This window comes from Spea bombifrons, chromosome 4 (genome assembly GCF_027358695.1).
Source record: "Spea bombifrons isolate aSpeBom1 chromosome 4, aSpeBom1.2.pri, whole genome shotgun sequence".
NCBI classification, from domain to species: domain Eukaryota; kingdom Metazoa; phylum Chordata; class Amphibia; order Anura; family Pelobatidae; genus Spea; species Spea bombifrons.
The window spans coordinates 69,684,339-69,702,402 of record NC_071090.1 but is presented as its reverse complement, the minus strand read 5'-3'; the positions used below and the strand labels follow the sequence as shown (position 1 = coordinate 69,702,402).

The window sequence follows — 18,064 nt, the reverse complement described above, 5'->3', positions numbered from 1 at the left end:
TAGATCTTCTACAACCAGTTACACAATCCAGATGACAAATGCTGGCCTACAAGAACATCTGCTAAGGATAACCCACATCAGTTCTGACTGACTGGTTTGATGTCACTTCAGACAATGATTAGAAGTTTAAAAGCCAGGATACCCAACTGTTATTAAAGCTGCTTCTACGTTAACTCTGTGAAAGTACAAGCTTACTTGTGAAGATTTAGCAAGGCATGCCTGGAAATCACCAGTATATTCAAGTCCAGCTCCCATTACATAAGCAAAAACTGAATACACACATTTTAATGCACAGAGAACACAAAACAAGTTCTATTGTTTTTGTTAAAAACATCTACATTTCCCAGCACTTAATTTTAACCCCATTACACATTTTTGTTTGTTCACATTGTGTTGATGGCATAACTTGTTTGCTCTTCAAAGAACATGTATACAATAAAGGTGAGGTTTGTCAATACAAAGACCGAAAGAAAAATGACTGTTTAAAAAAAAAAAGTGTTTATTTTAGGTACCACTTGATACAAGCCCCTAAACTCTCATCTTGAGAGGGAAACATTGCAATAAAAAATGCCACTAGCAACAAGTCAACAAACATTGACATTGCTAATTTTTAAGATAACTTTTTTTTTTTTTTTTTAGAAAAAAATCCATTCCCTGGAAACATATTACATATATGATATGGCAGAGATAAATAAAACCTGTAAAAAACCATTTGCCCGCAGCACTAAGTGTATGAATCCGTCTTATAAGTTTAAATACAGTTAAATGTATCAGATGTTGAAGTTGGATTTTGTGGCATGATTAAATACCAGGCAAACCGAATGATATCAATTACACGGAGTGATAAATACAAATAATTGAGCACGTCTTTGTGGAAATTGTTATGCATTGATGAAATGGCAATTAGAAGATAAACTGATGCTCGAGAAGACAGCATGTAGGGATTACTTTAAAATTTGTGATTATATTCATCCATTATAAGTTAGGAGTAGAGTCACAAAAGCTTTAAAGATCTCAGGTGTCTTCTACAGATACACTACCGTTCACAAGTTTGGGGTCATTTAGCGCTTTCATGGAAAACAAGGTCATTTTAAACTGGTATTAGCGAACACAATGTGCCGTTGGAACGCAGGAGTGACGGTTGCTGATAAAGGCCTTCTGTACGACAATGAAGATACTCCATAAAAAAAAAAAAAGCCGTTTCTGGATACAATAGTTATTTAGAACATTAATGTCTACAATGTATTTCTGATCTATTTGATGTTATTTTAATAATTAAAAAAAACGTTGAGTGAACCCCAAACTTTTGAGCAGTAGCGTAAGTGCCAGTCTTGAAAGTTTGTTATTGCATGAATATGTTGACCCTAGAACGCAATATCTTCTACAAGTTCAAACCAATAACAAGGGGAAAAAAAAACACAACCACAAACATAACTTTGAATGAAAGCACAGTTGCAGTTAGTGAAGTATCTTCCGCCAAATGAGTTACGAAGCAATTTTCTGGCATTAAAATTATCTGGGTGCAATGGAGGCCTTGGATCGATAACACATTTGAGGTCAAAATGTGACTTTTACAAAAAAAAAAAAAAAAAAGTATGCTCTGTGCCATTTTTTCCTCAAACTGCTGGTGGCTATACAACATAATGGCCTCGGAAATGTATTCTTCTGGCTTGTCCATAGCACAGGTTATCTAATTGTGAAGAAGTTCTCCAAACAAATTTGAAATTAGAAAAAGTCTTTAAAACTACTCATGAGAAACATGTATTTCTCCCAAAATGTCTCTCCAGATCTCCCACATTAAGAAGAAAAAAAAAAATTGTACACAAGGACAAAACCAAAACTCCACTTTAGTGGAGGGGGCAAATAATTTTTCATCTATTCTCAACCAAATGTCAGGTACGTCTATTGTCCGTATTCACCAAATATCCATAAAATGTTTACTCCCGATAAACCAAGATTGACTCTCCTAAAAGAAAAAAAAAAGCCATTGGTAAACATATTACGGATTATAATACGACAAGAACTTTTTTCCGAGTTTAACCATAATTGCACCCCTTTTTCATGTTAAGTCTACTCACGCATATTAAGCAGATAGAGATTTCCTATGATTCTATTTTGTATGAATAACCATACAAACCCAACATCAAAACCCAACTGACACTCAGAAACATCCACCCCACCAGTACAGCATCAGCCCCCGTTCATAGATTTTTATGTTTTCAAGGGAAATATTCCTCTCTAAACACTAAGCAAAGGACATTAAGGTACATCCTATCATTGTAAGGCGGTTGATATACATCCCTAATAATGGTATTTTTCTTTACATACGATTTTATAAAGGCTTTTGAAATTGTTCAAAAAATCAAGGCCTGTGACAGAGCAATAAAAAAACAAAACAAAAAACATTACAAAGAGCTTAATTTTTTGTATTTCTTAACAGATACAGAAGTCTGGTAATCCCAAATTAAAATAGATGCCAAAAGGAAATGTTTAATAAAATATCCTGCTCCACTTACCCAAGCATCCCGGATTCTTTAGTCTTTATGATGTACAGGAACATTAGTAAGGTATGGAAGAGGTTGTTTCTTCCCTAGAACATGCAAAAAAACAAAAAACCCAAACATTTAATCAGACACACCAGAACCAATTTCAATATGTTTCTACCAATCCCTATTCTTGTTTAGACTGTAAGCCGCTGTAAACAGGGTTTAGCCATTCCCACTTACGCAACTGCACACAAAATCTTCTCATTATCAAATATATTCACCTCAAAATGTATTTGCACTAGGGCTGAAACAACGAATCGATAAAATCGATAATAATCGATAACGGAAATCGTTGTCGACGATTTCCGTTATCGATTAATCGAGTGATCGATTCGTTGTTGGAGCACTCGGCTCCTTTTACTTACCTCCGCGAGCGTTCCCCGCTTCTGCTACACGCTCTGCAGTCTCCGCCTTCTAGCTACGTGACGGATGTGACGCGTTCCGGAGGTAAGTATTCTTCATGTCTATGTGCACAGATCGCACAGAGCCACTCGCACAGAGCGAATCGCTCTGTGCGAATGGAGCCACTCGCACAGAGCGGTTCGCTCTGTGCGAGTGGCTCCATTCGCACAGAGCGGTTCGCTCTGTGCGAGTGGCTCCATTCGCACAGAGCGGTTCGCTCTGTGCGAGTGGCTCCATTCGCACAGAGCGATTCGCGGGGGTGGGGGTCCACGGTGGGGTGGGGGTGGGGTTTCAGGGGATGCAGGGTGTGAGTGTGGGTGCAGGGCAGAGTGGGGGTGGGGGTGCAGGGAAGAGTGGGGGTGGGGGGTGCAGGGCAGAGTGGGGGTGGGGGGTGCAGGGCAGGAGACTGGGTGCAGGGCAGAGTGGGGGTGGGGATGCAGGGTGTGAGTGTGGGTGCAGGGCAGAGTGGGAGACTGGGTGCAGGGCAGAGTGGGGGTGGGGATGCAGGGCAGGGTGTGAGTGTGGGTGCAGGGCAGAGTGTAAGTGTGGGGGCAGGGCAGAATGTGGGGGCAGGGCTGGGTGCAGGGCAGAGTTGGAGACTGGGTGCAGGGGCACAGTGCAAAGTGCTGGGTGCAAAGTGCCAGTGCTGGGTACAAAGTGCCAGGGCTGGCTGCAAAGTGCCAGGGCTGGCTGCAAAGTGCCAGGGCTGGCTGCAAAGTGCCAGGGCTGGCTGCAAAGTGCCAGGGCTGGGTGCAACGTGCAAAGTGCTGGTGCAAAGTGCTGAGTGCTGGGTGCAAAGTGCTTGCTGGGTGCAAAGTGCCAGGGCTGGGGCAAAGTGCTGGGTGCAAAGTGCCAGGGCTGGGGCAAAGTGCTGGGTGCAAAGTGCTGAGTGCTGGGTACAAAGTGCTGGGTACAAAGTGCTGGGTGCAAAGTGCCAGGGCTGGGTGCAAAGTGCTGAGTGCTGGGTGCAAAGTGCTTGCTGGGTGCAAAGTGCCAGGGCTGGGGCAAAGTGCTGGGTGCAAAGTTCTGGGACAAAGTGCTGGGTGCAAAGTGCCAGGGCTGGGGCAAAGTTTCTTGAACAGTAATAGTCCACCTCTTTTCAGAATGTTTGGGGTTATTTTGTTTCATAAATAGTGTTTGGGTTCTTGTACTTTGAAAATATTGTTTTTTATTACATCATAACAAAATAAGAATGTTAATGTAAATTTTAAGTTGTTTTTTAACATCCAGTTCATTAAATTATTTTAAATAAACGAAAAATTTGCATATTGTTTTTTTTTATCCGATTAATCGATTAATCGAAAAAATAATCGGCCAACTAATCGATTATTAAAATAATCGTTAGTTGCAGCCCTAATTTGCACAAATGGTTTGAGAATAATACGGCCTCATATACATAAATAATAATTTGATTACCTTTGGCAAGTTGTAAATGTGCTTTAGATACACTAGCTCGTAATGCGGAGGAGTGACGCTGCTCTGATAGATGCAAAACACATTTTCCTTTGAGGTATCTGATGCAAAAAAGAGAAGAAAAAAAGTAGACAAATCATGCCTGTTATCACTTGGTACTAATGCAAATATTTATAAAAACAAACTCCCTATCACGCCGCAAAAGGTCAAAGCTAACTAAAAAGTAACAAACACTATTTGCTCAGAGATGTCCTCATCTCATTTAGTAAATGTACCAAATACACGGGGTCCACGTAGGTGACAGTACACAGCATATCGCTAGGTAGGTACACAATATGGGTGTTACAGCTCCCTAAAAACCCACCTTTTCCGAGAAGTGGGCAACCCTTGCTCCTAGCACTCTCAGCCATCAACCTTATCAAGCCATCTGAATGACCACAACTTCTACAGATCATCCGGGACCCCATCAACTCATCCCCATCCAAGCAGTCCTCTCCTATTGTCTCACTTCCCACTCAACCACCGACTAGATTGTTATCTTGCAAGAGCAGGGCTCTCTTCTCCTTTTGTACCAGCTTGTTATTGCGTGTGCAATTTAAAAATTATTCCACTGATTGTAACAGCGCTATGGAATCTGTTGGCGCTATATAAATAAATGTAATGGGTTCCATAACTTTACCAAAGACACAAAATAAGCATAAAATACACACCTTCCCAAGAAACATTTTTCTGTTTTTGATACTTACAGTTTAGGTAACTCCTATCACCCTGGTTTAGGGTCACGGTAGTGGTAGTCCACAAGCATGCTTTTTTTGTTGTTGTTTTTTTTTATTATATGGGGTAGACACTTACAAAAAATGTACCCTGCATGTAAGCAGGGATTAGACAATTTACTCTGTACACTGAGAAGGTGATCCAACCGGTCAGTCGCCAGCCTGGATGGACTTTCCAAATACCAATTGCTTCTTACAGAGATCAGAGTGTTTGCTTTACAAAGATGCCATCAATGCTAGATTTATATATTTCTTAAAATACATAAAACGTCTGGTGATTACAGCATGACAGCGAATACTATTAGATATGCAAGTGGCCCTCTGAGCCAACAACGCAAAGCACATTTCTGATATGTGGTATAATAAACTTTTGTGTTCCTTTCCCTTGGAGTTTAGATTCCCTGGCAGTAATATGCTCAGTTTTGTTCATATAGTAAATACGTGGTAGGCAGAGCAAAAGCTAGAGCTCAAGTACAATGGCTTTCAGTTAGAAAAAAACGCAAGTGTTATGGAAAGGGTGGGGTGAGGTCTCAAAAAATAGCATGACTATTCCTTTAATATCAAAGTAGGTTTTAATACATAAAGTTTGATAACAAACATCACTGTCCATGAACAGGATAAAATTTGTTAATGAAACACACAAACCTGGCTTATCAGGTGTCTGGACAAAATGCTGTGAAGTGAAGGTTTTTCCATCAGGATACTTGGGATGAGGAGGCAACCTGGAATCTAGGTATGTGCAGAACATATGCATGATGATCTGTAAAAGACAGCAGACAAAAGATCTGTCTGAGAGCTGGGCAGCATGTGTGCTTTACATTGTAATGAAAACAAAACAGTCACTAGTCAAATACATTCTCTGAAGATATCTATATAAATTTTTGTTAATTTACTTAATATCCAAGATCATTTTTAGATTACCGATATGTAGATATTGCAAAACACATTTCACAACTGCAAGGAATCCATTAAAACAAATACAGCTATAATCACTATATACTCAGAACAACAAATTGGATTACTCCATATGTATAAATTAGACCTGGTCCAAGAGGTTTGCATTTGCCTTTATAGTTAATACTAGAGCTGAAACAACGAATCGATAAAATCGATAATAATCGATAACGGAAATCATCGATAACGATTTCCGTTATCGATTAATCGAGTGATCAATTCGTTGTTGGAGCACTCGGCTCCTTTTACTTACCTCCGCGAGCGTTCCCCGCTTCTGCTACATGCTCTGCAGTCTCCGCCTTCTAGCTACGTGACGGATGTGACGCGTTCCGGAGGTAAGTATTCTGCACAGATCGCACAGAGCGAATCGCTCTGTGCGAATGGAGCCACTCGCACAGAGCGATTCGCACAGAGCGGTTCGCTCTGTGCGAGTGGCTCCATTCGCACAGAGCGATTCGCTCTGTGCGAGTGGCTCCATTCGCACAGAGCGGTTCGCTCTGTGCGAGTGGCTCCATTCGCACAGAGCGGTTCGCTCTGTGCGAGTGGCTCCATTCGCACAGAGCGGTTCGCTCTGTGCGAGTGGCTCCATTCGCACAGAGCGGTTCGCTCTGTGCGAGTGGCTCCATTCGCACAGAGCGGTTCGCTCTGTGCGAGTGGCTCCATTCGCACAGAGCGGTTCGCTCTGTGCGAGTGGCTCCATTCGCACAGAGCGGTTCGTGAGTGTGGGTGCAGGGCAGAGTGGGGGTGGGGGTGCAGGGCGGGGTGGGGGTGCAGGGCAGAGTGGGGGTGGGGGTGCAGGGCAGGAGACTGGGTGCAGGGCAGAGTGGGGGTGGGGATGCAGGGTGTGAGTGTGGGTGCAGAGCAGAGTGGGAGACTGGGTGCAGGGCAGAGTGGGGGTGGGGATGCAGGGCAGGGTGTGAGTGTGGGTGCAGGGCAGAGTGGGTGCAGGGCAGAGTGTGAGTGTGGGGGCAGGGCAGAATGTGGGGGCAGGGCTGGGTGCAGGGCAGAGTTAGAGACTGGGTGCAGGGGCACAGTGCAAAGTGCTGGGTGCAAAGTGCCAGTGCTGGGTGCAAAGTGCCAGGGCTGGGTGCAAAGTGCCAGGGCTGGGTGCAAAGTGCTGGGTGCAAAGTGCCAGGGCTGGGTGCAAAGTGCAAAGTGCTGGTGCAAAGTGCTGAATGCTGGGTGCAAAGTGCTGGATGCAAAGTGCCAGGGCTGGGGCAAAGTGCTGGGTGCAAAGTGCTGGGTGCAAAGTGCTGGGTGCAAAGTGCTGGGTGCAAAGTGCTGGGTGCAAAGTGCTGGGGCAAAGTTTCTTGAACAGTAATAGTCCACCTCTTTTCAGAATGTTTGGGGTTTTTTTGTTTCATAAATATTGTGTTTGGGTTCTTGTACTTTGAAAATATTGTTTTTTATTACATCATAACAAAATAAGAATGTTAATGTAAATTTTAAGTTGTTTTTTAACATCCAGTTCATTAAATTCTTTTAAATAAACGAAAAATTTGCATATTGTTTTTTTTATCCGATTAATCGATTAATCGAAAAAATAATCGGCCGATTAATCGATTATTAAAATAATCGTTAGTTGCAGCCCTAGTTAATACACACACAGCTTGCTGTCCAGGGGTGCCCACTATGTAGGAGGTGAGAGTAGGTTCTCACCCTATTGAGAGTGTGCCTTGACGTGGCGGGTGAGCTTAATTATGCTTTGGCCAATTCATATAACCAAAACCTCTCATTTATATTATGTTTATATATTTGTTGCCAACTTTATTAGAGTGAGAAGCGCAGACAGTTTGTTTTTTTGTATTGTCATCAGGAAAGCTGCCAGATTCAAGAAAATATAAGATGCAAAAAAGTTCTAACTTTAAATGGATAATTGGATAATGGAGATGTACTTCAATATGAAAATCACTTTAGGTCTACAAATGCTCAGTTTTTCTTTCTTTCTAATAATGGGTATTTTCTGGGTGGCACAACATACCGCTGAGTCAGTGGGAAGATCCGTGTCCCATTTACGACCTTTAAAGTCTCCTCCTGAATTCCATCGAAAGGCGCTCATACACCCTCCATGGGACAGTTCTGCAAGAAAGTAAATAACGCTTGTAAGAAAAAATAAAAATCATCTACGAATATATCTTCTATCTGTATTAAAGACTCACACGATTTTTGACACATTTGCATGGTCAAAGAAATAGAAACATCCCACAGTTTTCCAATTCATCTAGTAAACCAAGTGTTATATATTCATTTTGAATGAAAAATTCAACAATGTTTTGGAATCAGGTTTCAAAACAAAAACAAGATTAGCGTGTTCCCACTAACTAGTCTAACATATTAAAGCATTAATACAATTTTCAATCTCACAATAAAACAAAAACCAAAACAACCTTTAATGCGTTCAAAGAGGTACTCTTGATTTGGAGTGATGTCCAGATATTGCACAATGATATTAAATGAGGGAATAAGTGGAGCTTTTAAAAGAGCTGCTTGCTTCAAACTGCCGATGCTAGATTCTAAAAAAGCCAAGAGCACAGATACATTAATATTTTAGTTCACGGTTTAACATAAAAAAAGACTACTAAAAGTTAATGAAGCAACACTCCTGACGAACAAAAAAAAAAAATAAAATAAAAAAAAAAAATCACAATCACATATTTTTTCTGGGCTTAATATACTTTTTTTCAAATATCCAATACTCCTTACAAGCATTATTACTTTTTTGAAAGGCTTGCTCATGTTTAAATAGGTTATCCTTTCAAAGATATCACAGTAAAATCATATTGGTGCATACTGCACTGGCAACCTGTGCCAGGTACACCCCAACATTATAGAAACTATACACCTTTATCAGGGGAAAGTACATAGGGGAGTATCTCCTGCCCCAGGTTATAAAGATACGCACTAATCAATGTAAAAATAATTTAGGTCACATTTTGTGTTGCTGTGTGTTTCATTGTCTATAAAGATAAAACAAAACAAGCATATCAAGAACAAAGTTGTTTGGATTCCAAAAAGCATTTTTTCAGTACCTTTCCCTCTGTAAGCAAACATAAAATTTTACAGCAAAAAGGACCATTCAGCCCGTCTAGTATACACGTTTATTTCTGATCCTACTCAGTCTTTGATCTTGTCTTATATCCAGGATAGCTTTATGCCTATTCCATGCACGTTTTAATCCTCTTACTGTATTACCCTCTACAGCTTATAACAGGCTGTTGCCACTTGTATGCATGCCAACATTTCATACCAGTATTACACACAACTTGCCAAGTGGAATTTAACAGTTTTGTGGTTTAGGATGACTATGCTTCCATTTACCTCCGATTTGCAACTCTGGGCAACCTAGTCTTCTCATTTGTATGTTCACGGATTCCATCTCTTGAACCAAAGGAACTAAAATAGTTTCATTAACCCACTACAAAAAGAAATAAGAAGAGTTTTATACTGGGTTAAAGTGATTTTTGAAAGTTGACAATAGTAAAAGTCAGTCTATAGAAAATACAAGACACTAAATATTTTCAAAACCTATGAAAGAAAAAGCAAAACAAACTTGCCAAAGAACTTTTACTAATATCAATCACTTACAAGAAATCAGATATTTACACGTGTATTTGAAAGTATCTGTCCAGGAGAGAGACCATCTAAAAATATATATTGCAAAATAAGGGAGAAGGGCGACTAATATTAAAAAATTACAGCTACATCTGTACCATCTTTTCTTCACTGAACCGCTCCGTTTGAATGGCAGGAGCTGGGTCAGCTCACACTATTGACAAAACTAATGGGATAAGGAGCTGGCTGCAAATATCAAAACATAATTTGAAATCAGGTAAGTGCCATTCAGCTATTATCTACCTTCTTTTGATATGTAAAGATCATTTTTGTTTCCCCCCCGATATCCCATTCATGCTTAAATGCCCTCACCGTATCAACCAATTTAATAAAATTGTACTGGTGCCTCTACATACTGGAACAGAGCCACAGGATATGGCTGCTTTCAAAATAACTACATATATATATATTTCACACACACACACACATCTATACATACACTAAAACACTTTCACCTTGACATAAGAAAAAAGTGAGCTACCACACATTAAGTGTGATTTATCATCACACAGGAAACATTCTGCATGGATTTAATGCAATGTACACCTACATTTCGGAATTTTGCAGTCCACGAATCCATGTGCTCCAACAGCTGCCGATTCATTGTGACTCTCGCCCAAACCTGCAGTTTAAAAGATATTTTAACATCTAGACTGCCACCTATAAGAATGCAGCAGAAGCTCCCCTAACGAGGGAGCCAAAGATGACAGACGTATGGTAATTCTCAGATACGAGGCAGTTCAAGTTGCTGTAACGGCTTTAGGCAATATACTAAATACACACATAGGACCAACATCCATTGCGCACGCACAGACAAAAATAAATAAATCAGATGTTTACATTTTATAATAAAATGTTGTGTATGCAATCAATATACACATTTGTGTATTAATTAGCAAGCAAACTTGAGGCGCACAATATTATACATTTGCAGATTATTCCATCAATATGTCAAATGTCAGCCGGAATAATAATAATAAAAAAAAGCATGTTTATTAGTGAATGAGTAAGTTATACCTCTTCTGCTGCTTGTTTGGAGCTTAGGTCTACTTCATCCTTGTGGGCTGATGGAGCCTGGGAACGGCAGGCCAGCTGGTACTGGAACTTCCTGAGTGTGTGTGCATAATCCCCTATAGACCGACTGTAATTCCAAAATGTTGGACTGTTTGCTGGTGAAGTAGAATCAGGACTCCCTACATAAAGCATAGGTAGGTTAGGTTAAAACTCAAAAACAAGGTATCTTGAAATAAGAAATATTGAAATAAACGAAGCGTGGTGAAGGCTTGTACCATTGGATTTCATCAAATTATCCCATTGCCATATCACAGAAAAAAGTGCCAATTTGCTAGACAGTGTATAGCTGAAAAGAGAGGTATATTTCATCATCTGTAGTTCTGTCCCGTATAATTAAGTCACATTATAATTAACTTGCCCTCTACAGGAAGAATATAATGCCCCCAAACAGCCTTACCCAGAAAGATTGCATATTATAGTACTTTACGAATATGTTTGGCTGAACCCATCTCTCGCACAGAAAATACCAGGGGCACATCCATATAAGGAAGTCTACATAATTCCCCTTCACGCATTTGCAAGTAGGACACCATGATAGCTGAAAGTGCCCTTTAAAGTATCCCTTCCATTAAAGTGCATATAATGGTGGAGTGTCCCTTTAGCAAGGAAAAATGATATATTCATATTTTTCCAGGGCAAGTATAGGTCTCTATGATATTACTTTGGCGTACAAGTTCATAATATAGGCCATGGGTCTTCCAACCTGTGGCAGGACTACAGGTTGGATGCCCCTGATATAGGTGCACCTGGAGAAAACTGGAGCAATCGCACCCTGGGTATCTATGAAGCCAGCACTAACCTGCTGACAAGGCTTAAACCAGTAATGGTGAATGAAACACAGTAAACCAACGTAGCTGTAAAATCTAGCTTAATACCTATCTGAGTGCGCTGCAGCTTTTCCTCTTCAATTCGTAGAAACGTGCCCAGTATCTTAAGATCTGTCATATAGTCATCCTGTCTTGTAGGTGAGCTGTAGGCAGATGGTGAAGAACGGTATCGAGACCTCAGCCCACTACTATCCACTGGGCCAAGACTGCTTGGATACTGTGGTGAACCAGGAGTCGGACTGAAACTTTGCATCTAAAATCATTTTGCAAAGAAAAGGTAAAATGAGGTTCCATGAAGACTAACCAAGATTTAACCGTTTGAGAGGAAAAAATACATTTTACATCATTCTACTGCAGCATATGGTAAGACTTGTGGAATTTATAGGAGCTTTGATGTGTTGCCGACTAGGTCAAAATAAAATTATATTTTACAGTTAAACAATCAAATACCCATAGGAAAATGGATATGTAAATATACATGCAGCGCCTACTATTTACTACAACTTAACTTAGTATATTAACACTTAACCACTTTAATAGTACGTAGAAATAAGAATGGTTTTCTTCCCAATTAGATACAGTATATTAGAGACTGAAGAGATCATTGAAATTTCATACAGGCCATCCCCCCAAAAGGGATTTAATGTATCTTCCATTTACTAAATAGGCCAAAGCCATTGTAAGTGCTAATATTTTGGTCTACAAAGTTCCAGTTATACGATAGAATATACAAAAAACTACTGAAGAAAAAAAACTAAAGTTAAAAGGTTTCTTTATTCCTCTATGTTAACACTTGAATGTTGTGTATTTCTACATTATCCCAAGCACTTAGACATTGAGAAAGTATACAGTTTAAGAGGGAACAAGATCTACATTTATAAAGTTATTAACATTAAACTAACGTAATGAATTCACACTTTACCTGCTAGAAGAATGAGGGAGCTTAAAATATACACAATAACTGGCATTTTGGCAAAAGGCTAGATACTCACCTTAGAGAAGCTGCTGCTTGGCGAATACGCTATAGCTGAATTAAAAGAACTCCCACTGCTTGGTAATAAGGCCTGCATTTGAGGGCTGTATCCACTCATGCAGCTGCTGGAGAACTTTGGACTGGCACTGGGTGACCTGGATGGACTATAGCTCAACACGCTCTGCCCTTGCATACTGGGTGACGGAGTAGACGTTGAAACATTGCTTTTTACAACATCTTGAGGAGGAGTGGATTGTACACCTGAAACAAGACCACATTTTTACAGTTCTCACATAATAGGTCTTTTTCAATTATATATTTTATTAAGCCCACACTGTGGATACATATACAATTTAAGCAGCAAGTTCAATGGTTCATCCACTGTAATATGTTTTAATGATTTCTCGAACTAGAGACGCTGACAGTGCCTTACACAGCAGAAATACTGTTGTCACATTCAAAAAGAAATCTGAACAAGTTTAGAATTACAGGTGATTTAAAAATTTACGAGACGTGTCTGTGGTACTTTTATGATACCTAAAAGATGGATTTTGTTTCCTAATAAAAAAGGGAAACAGTTTGAAATGGTTTGGCCATTGACACTATCGACACCTGATTATAAGCCTCATCGGTCAGACAAAAATACATGCACCGATCTCTCACTCCCAGATACAAAAAGCCAAAATGAGTATTCAGGTACATGGTAAATATAGCATTTTTATGTTGAACTATTTAGCATTCCTATAATATTAATGACATTTAGTCTATTGCTAAAACAGACTGCCATGAATTGCTGACTTTTGGGTTTTCAATGTACTTACAGGTGTTTGGTACTCCAAGAAGCTTTTGCTGAAATGGACTCAGAGCAAGGCTTGGTGAAGTCATTGTGTATTTGAAATATCGCCAAAAATCAAACAGTGCATTTATACTAAAGAGAAATGCAAAGGCTAATTCTGGAACACAAAAAAGGGAGGGAATGTTAAATCATCTGAAGTATAAAAGTTAGTACAAAAACACAAATGCATACTATAAAACACTCAAACATACAGACATGAAAGACAATATAAAAACGTTTTCTTTTCAGGTGTAATGATAATTAATCTGTGGATAACTTACCAATATACCATAAGGGCCAGTCTGGAATGTTATAGTACGTACTTATCATTTTACCAGTCCTGCAGATGGGGGGAAAAATACAAAAAAATATGTAGTTTGTAATTATTTTATGGAGGAATCAAAACACTCTTAAATGGACATTTCAGCCATCATACACATTCTAATAAATGTGATAGCTGAGGGGTCTCTTTAAAAACTCTACATGTGGTCCCCATTGTAATTGCATAAGGTAAACTCTGCCTATGCCCATTTCCCATGCTTAAGATGTGTCGACTACACACATCTCTTGACACAAACACACACATGATATACTTAGCGCTAAGCAGTGGTGACCCTCAGAAAAAGCTTCCATTGATTTCAAGGACCAAAAATGCTTTTTTTTTATCTTTTAACCCCTTGGCTGCTAAGCCATTTCCCACCCTGGTGCTAAGCTGGTTTTTGGCATTTTGGTGCATCTCTCGTTTAAACGCGTTTAGAAGTACACTTCTTGGGAATAAACTTTACAAACCATATATTGTTTTTTTCAGCACACCCAGCAGATTCCAAATATACATTTTTATATGTGTATGTCTCATTAGGCTTGCAAAATAAAGCCAAAAATGGGAAAAGTATTTTTTCACTTCCGACTCAATAAAAACTAGTTTGTAATTTTATTTTTCTAAACTCTAATATCAAAACCTGTGTTGCTAAATATTTGTAGTAGGTAACCGGTCTAAAATAAACAGAAATTGAGAACAGTAGACCGTGTTTTTCTAATATTTTATAACTAAAAGTTAAATTTACCAGACTATCACAAAAGACATCTTTAAATTTAATGCGTGGCTGCCGTCAATTAAACAGCTCTAGCTGCCCGGGATGTTTAAATATGCCAACAAAACTATATATTTTTAGAAACTACACCGCCAGCTGCAGCAAATGAGGTCTTATTTGTATCTGTATCACAAATCTGATGTGCACAACAAATAAGTGAATATCACGCTTATAAAAATAAAAATTAAAAGCGACAAGTTCATTTATGTCTTGCGCACTCCAGTCTTGTGCTACTAATACATCCAGCCCCTCGTTTGATGCGCCAAGGGGTGTAGTTTAATATAATATCGTATTGGCTCGGATATAGGCCGCACCCGATATATATACTGCCACTCTGCCCTCCACCCGATATATATACTGCCACTCTGCCCTCCACCCGATATATATACTACCACTCTGCCCTCCACCCGATATATATACTGCCACTCTGCCCCCCAAGATGTGCCCCCCCCACGACTTACCAAAGACGACTCCCGTGTGTCTTGTGGGGCCGGCAGGGGACACCTACGCAATACGCGTAGACAACTTCCGGTGCCGGCACGGGAGATTGTCTAAGCGCATGGTGTAGACGTTCACCGGCTGCAGCGATGTGCGTAAACGACCTCCGCTGCCGGCACCTCTGCACGATGTGCTTTAACAATCTCCCTTGCCGGGACTCCCCCTCGTGGGAATTCCCGGCAAGGGAGATTGTTAAAGCACACCGAGCAGACGTGCCAGCAGCGGAGGTCGTTCACGCTCATCGTCGCAGCCGGTAAACGTCTGCAGGATGCGCTTAGACAATCTCCCGTGCCGGCAGGTGTATGAGCGTATCAGAGAATAGGATGCAGGTCCCCTGCACCGTTGCGGGGGATCTGTATCCTAAACCTGCTGCCTGCCTGGGGCCCGGAACTGCATGTCCCGGGCGTCGGGCGCTAGACCCCGAATATATATTCGAGCCAAAACGGTATATAGGTGTGTGTGTGTATATGTGTATATATACATATATATATACTTTATGTACCATAATTTAACTTTCCAGCTGTCTAGAGCTGTCTAAATGCAGCCATCACCCCTAAATGTTAAAAGACAATTTTGTTAACAAGATTCTCAAATCTGCCATATCTGAAGTTAAAGTGGTCTAGACATCTGGGAAGTTAAATTAGGGTACATAAAGTACACATTTCAAGAAACTACACCCCTTGGAGCTTCAAATGAGGGGTTACATGTATTTCCAGGACAAAAGTTGAGTGCACAAATAATGATGGAATATGTCGCTTTGGCTAGAAAATATGTTTTTTCTTACCATAGCCACATGTTCATTTGAGTCTTGCGCACTCCAGGTTTGTACTAGAAACACATGCAGCCCCTCATTTGATGTGTCAAGGTGTGTAGTTTTTGCAAACGTGTACTTTTTGTGCCATAATTTAACTTCTTATGTGAGCAGTAATGCCACATCAAGGCTTCAACCCTAATTACTGACCATTCACACGCCTTTCATATCTCCATTCACACGCAGAAGCACACACCATACTTTCCATACATTCACTCACTGAAGCACACACCATTCTTTCCCCTTACGATCCCAAATAAATGATGGTAAAGGGATAAAAAAAAAAAAAAAAAAAATCACTTTTACAGCAAAAATAAGTTAAACTAGTTTATGTTTAGATAATTTAATTTGGGGGTCTCTAGGCAATTTTGATCTTTATTTATCTTCCTTTAGAGACCCCCAAATAATTTTTTTTACTTTTTTTTTTTGTACATTTTTATTTTTTATTCTTTTTTAACAAGCATTAAAGGCCTTTCCAATGGTATATGTTGAGGGTCTGTAGCTGCTTAGATGCCTGAGATACAGGCATCTAAGCAGCATGCCCCCATACCGCTTTAACTGACAATTGTCAGTTATTAATAAAGTTGCGCAGTGACATCATCACGTCATTTCGCGTGCCGTCACCGGCCGGATCGGGTGGACCCGGTGATGCCCTTCAGCGTGAGGGGCAGATGGTGATGGGGGTCCACAGACCTCCATCAAGGTAGGGTAGTGCTAGCAACGGCATGGTGCCGTCGTTGGCACCTGACTGGGACTGCACCATGCCGTTGTTAGCAGTCAAGAGGTTAAAGAATGCTTATTAAAAGACTAATAAGCATTCTTTGATGAGGCGTAAGGAACATTCAAGTGTCCCTTTTAGCAGTCACTTCTTACAGAGCTAAAATAAATAATGAACTTTGACACAATTATTATTTTTACAAATAAACTCACATTTCTGAGTAAACCATCCCTGCCAATGACACATTCAGCAGACCCCAGGCCAAAATCACTCTCTTGTCATTTGCTTCTTTCCTCATCTTGATGGTTTGATCAATGAAGGACATGTTAGGATTCTGCTCTTCTGACTTCATTTCTAAAACAGAAATAGGGAGAAAAGTCACAAAAGAAAACATAGAGGACCACGTATTTCAGCCCTTATTACTTATACTATCCCTCCTAAAACACGCCAACATTCTGTTCTATGTACGCGTGCTTACCCATCGCTCATTTAAAAACATACTCTGATCACGCACTCTATAGCACGCCTGAGACTCAAGTTTCAGTGTCAGAAAGAATGTCCAAACTATACAAGGGCTCACTATTAGTAGCATTAACATTGAGTGACTGCTCCAGCAGGCCCTGCTGCTCTAAATTACACACTACCTGCTTTATGTATAAGCAGAACTCATGGCGCAAAGTAATAAAAGCGATAACTGCTCCATATAAACCAAGATAATGTTTCTCACGACTGGTGCAGAAGTGAAGTGAGATCGTGTCAGATATCCAATTGGTCACCATGGTGATTGCACATGGACATCTAGTTGCACTGCTGTATAAGCAAGCCGAGGCACCAGAGCTACATGATAAACATGCCGACAACATTTTGGGGAATTCACACACAAGTATTTAATAAAACAAAATAAAAATACCTGGCCACAGATGAAATAAAACGCAGTGACAGGGAAATTACTTAAAGGTTATAGTAACTCTACCATTGCCGAGCCCTGTGAGGCAGTTTCTGCTTTTCTGTGGCCCCCAATATCCCCAGCCTCAATTCACGTCCGGTCTAGACACGCGCCAACGGCTTTCACCAGCACGGAAATGCCTCTTTCCTACTTCCGGGAGCGTTTCAAGCCTCGCTCTGACAGACCGCTCATAAATGCAGGCAGGTGACCAGGCGGGTCGCTGTTTCCACATGATATTGCTGTATGTACTAGTTTCTAGCTCTGCTCAAGGGAAGAAGAAGAAGAAGAAGAAGAAGAAGAAGAAGAAGAAGAAGAAGAAGAAGAAGAAGAAGAAGAAGAAGAAGAAGAAGAAGAAGAAGAAGAAGAAGAAGAAGAAGAAGAAGAAGAAGAAGAAGAAGAAGAAGAAGAAGAAGAAGAAGAAGAAGAAGAAGAAGAAGAAGAAGAAGAAGAAGAAGGAGGAGGAGGAGGAGGAGGAGGAAGGAAGAAGGAAGAAGGAAGAAGCTGTCTGGGTGTGATGGGAGTGAGGTGTAATGTGTAATGGCTGGGTGTAATGGGCCTGATTCGTGATGCCTGTGTGTGATAGGAGTGAGT

General features: G+C 40.4%; 1 protein-coding gene across 2 annotated transcripts; it reads right to left on the bottom strand.

Annotated features, from left to right (window-relative positions):
* Positions 1–1,718: 1,718 nt before the first annotated feature.
* TMEM209 (transmembrane protein 209) lies at positions 1,719–17,597 on the bottom strand. 2 transcript variants are annotated; one of them, XM_053462539.1, is made up of 15 exons: positions 17,438–17,597; positions 16,740–16,881; positions 13,691–13,749; positions 13,396–13,527; positions 12,594–12,835; positions 11,650–11,854; positions 10,718–10,893; positions 10,251–10,322; positions 9,407–9,503; positions 8,476–8,601; positions 8,070–8,167; positions 5,780–5,894; positions 4,365–4,462; positions 2,517–2,590; positions 1,719–1,966 (listed from the first exon to the last, which is right to left on the bottom strand). In XM_053462539.1, the coding sequence occupies exons 2-15, from the start codon at positions 16,877–16,879 to the stop codon at positions 1,903–1,905; spliced, it is 1,698 nt and encodes a 565-aa protein (XP_053318514.1). In that variant the 5' UTR covers positions 16,880–16,881; positions 17,438–17,597; the 3' UTR covers positions 1,719–1,902. The 2 variants fall into 2 exon arrangements, with proteins under 2 accessions (XP_053318514.1, XP_053318513.1); XM_053462538.1 differs by having other exon boundaries at positions 17,501–17,597.
* Positions 17,598–18,064: the final 467 nt, after the last annotated feature.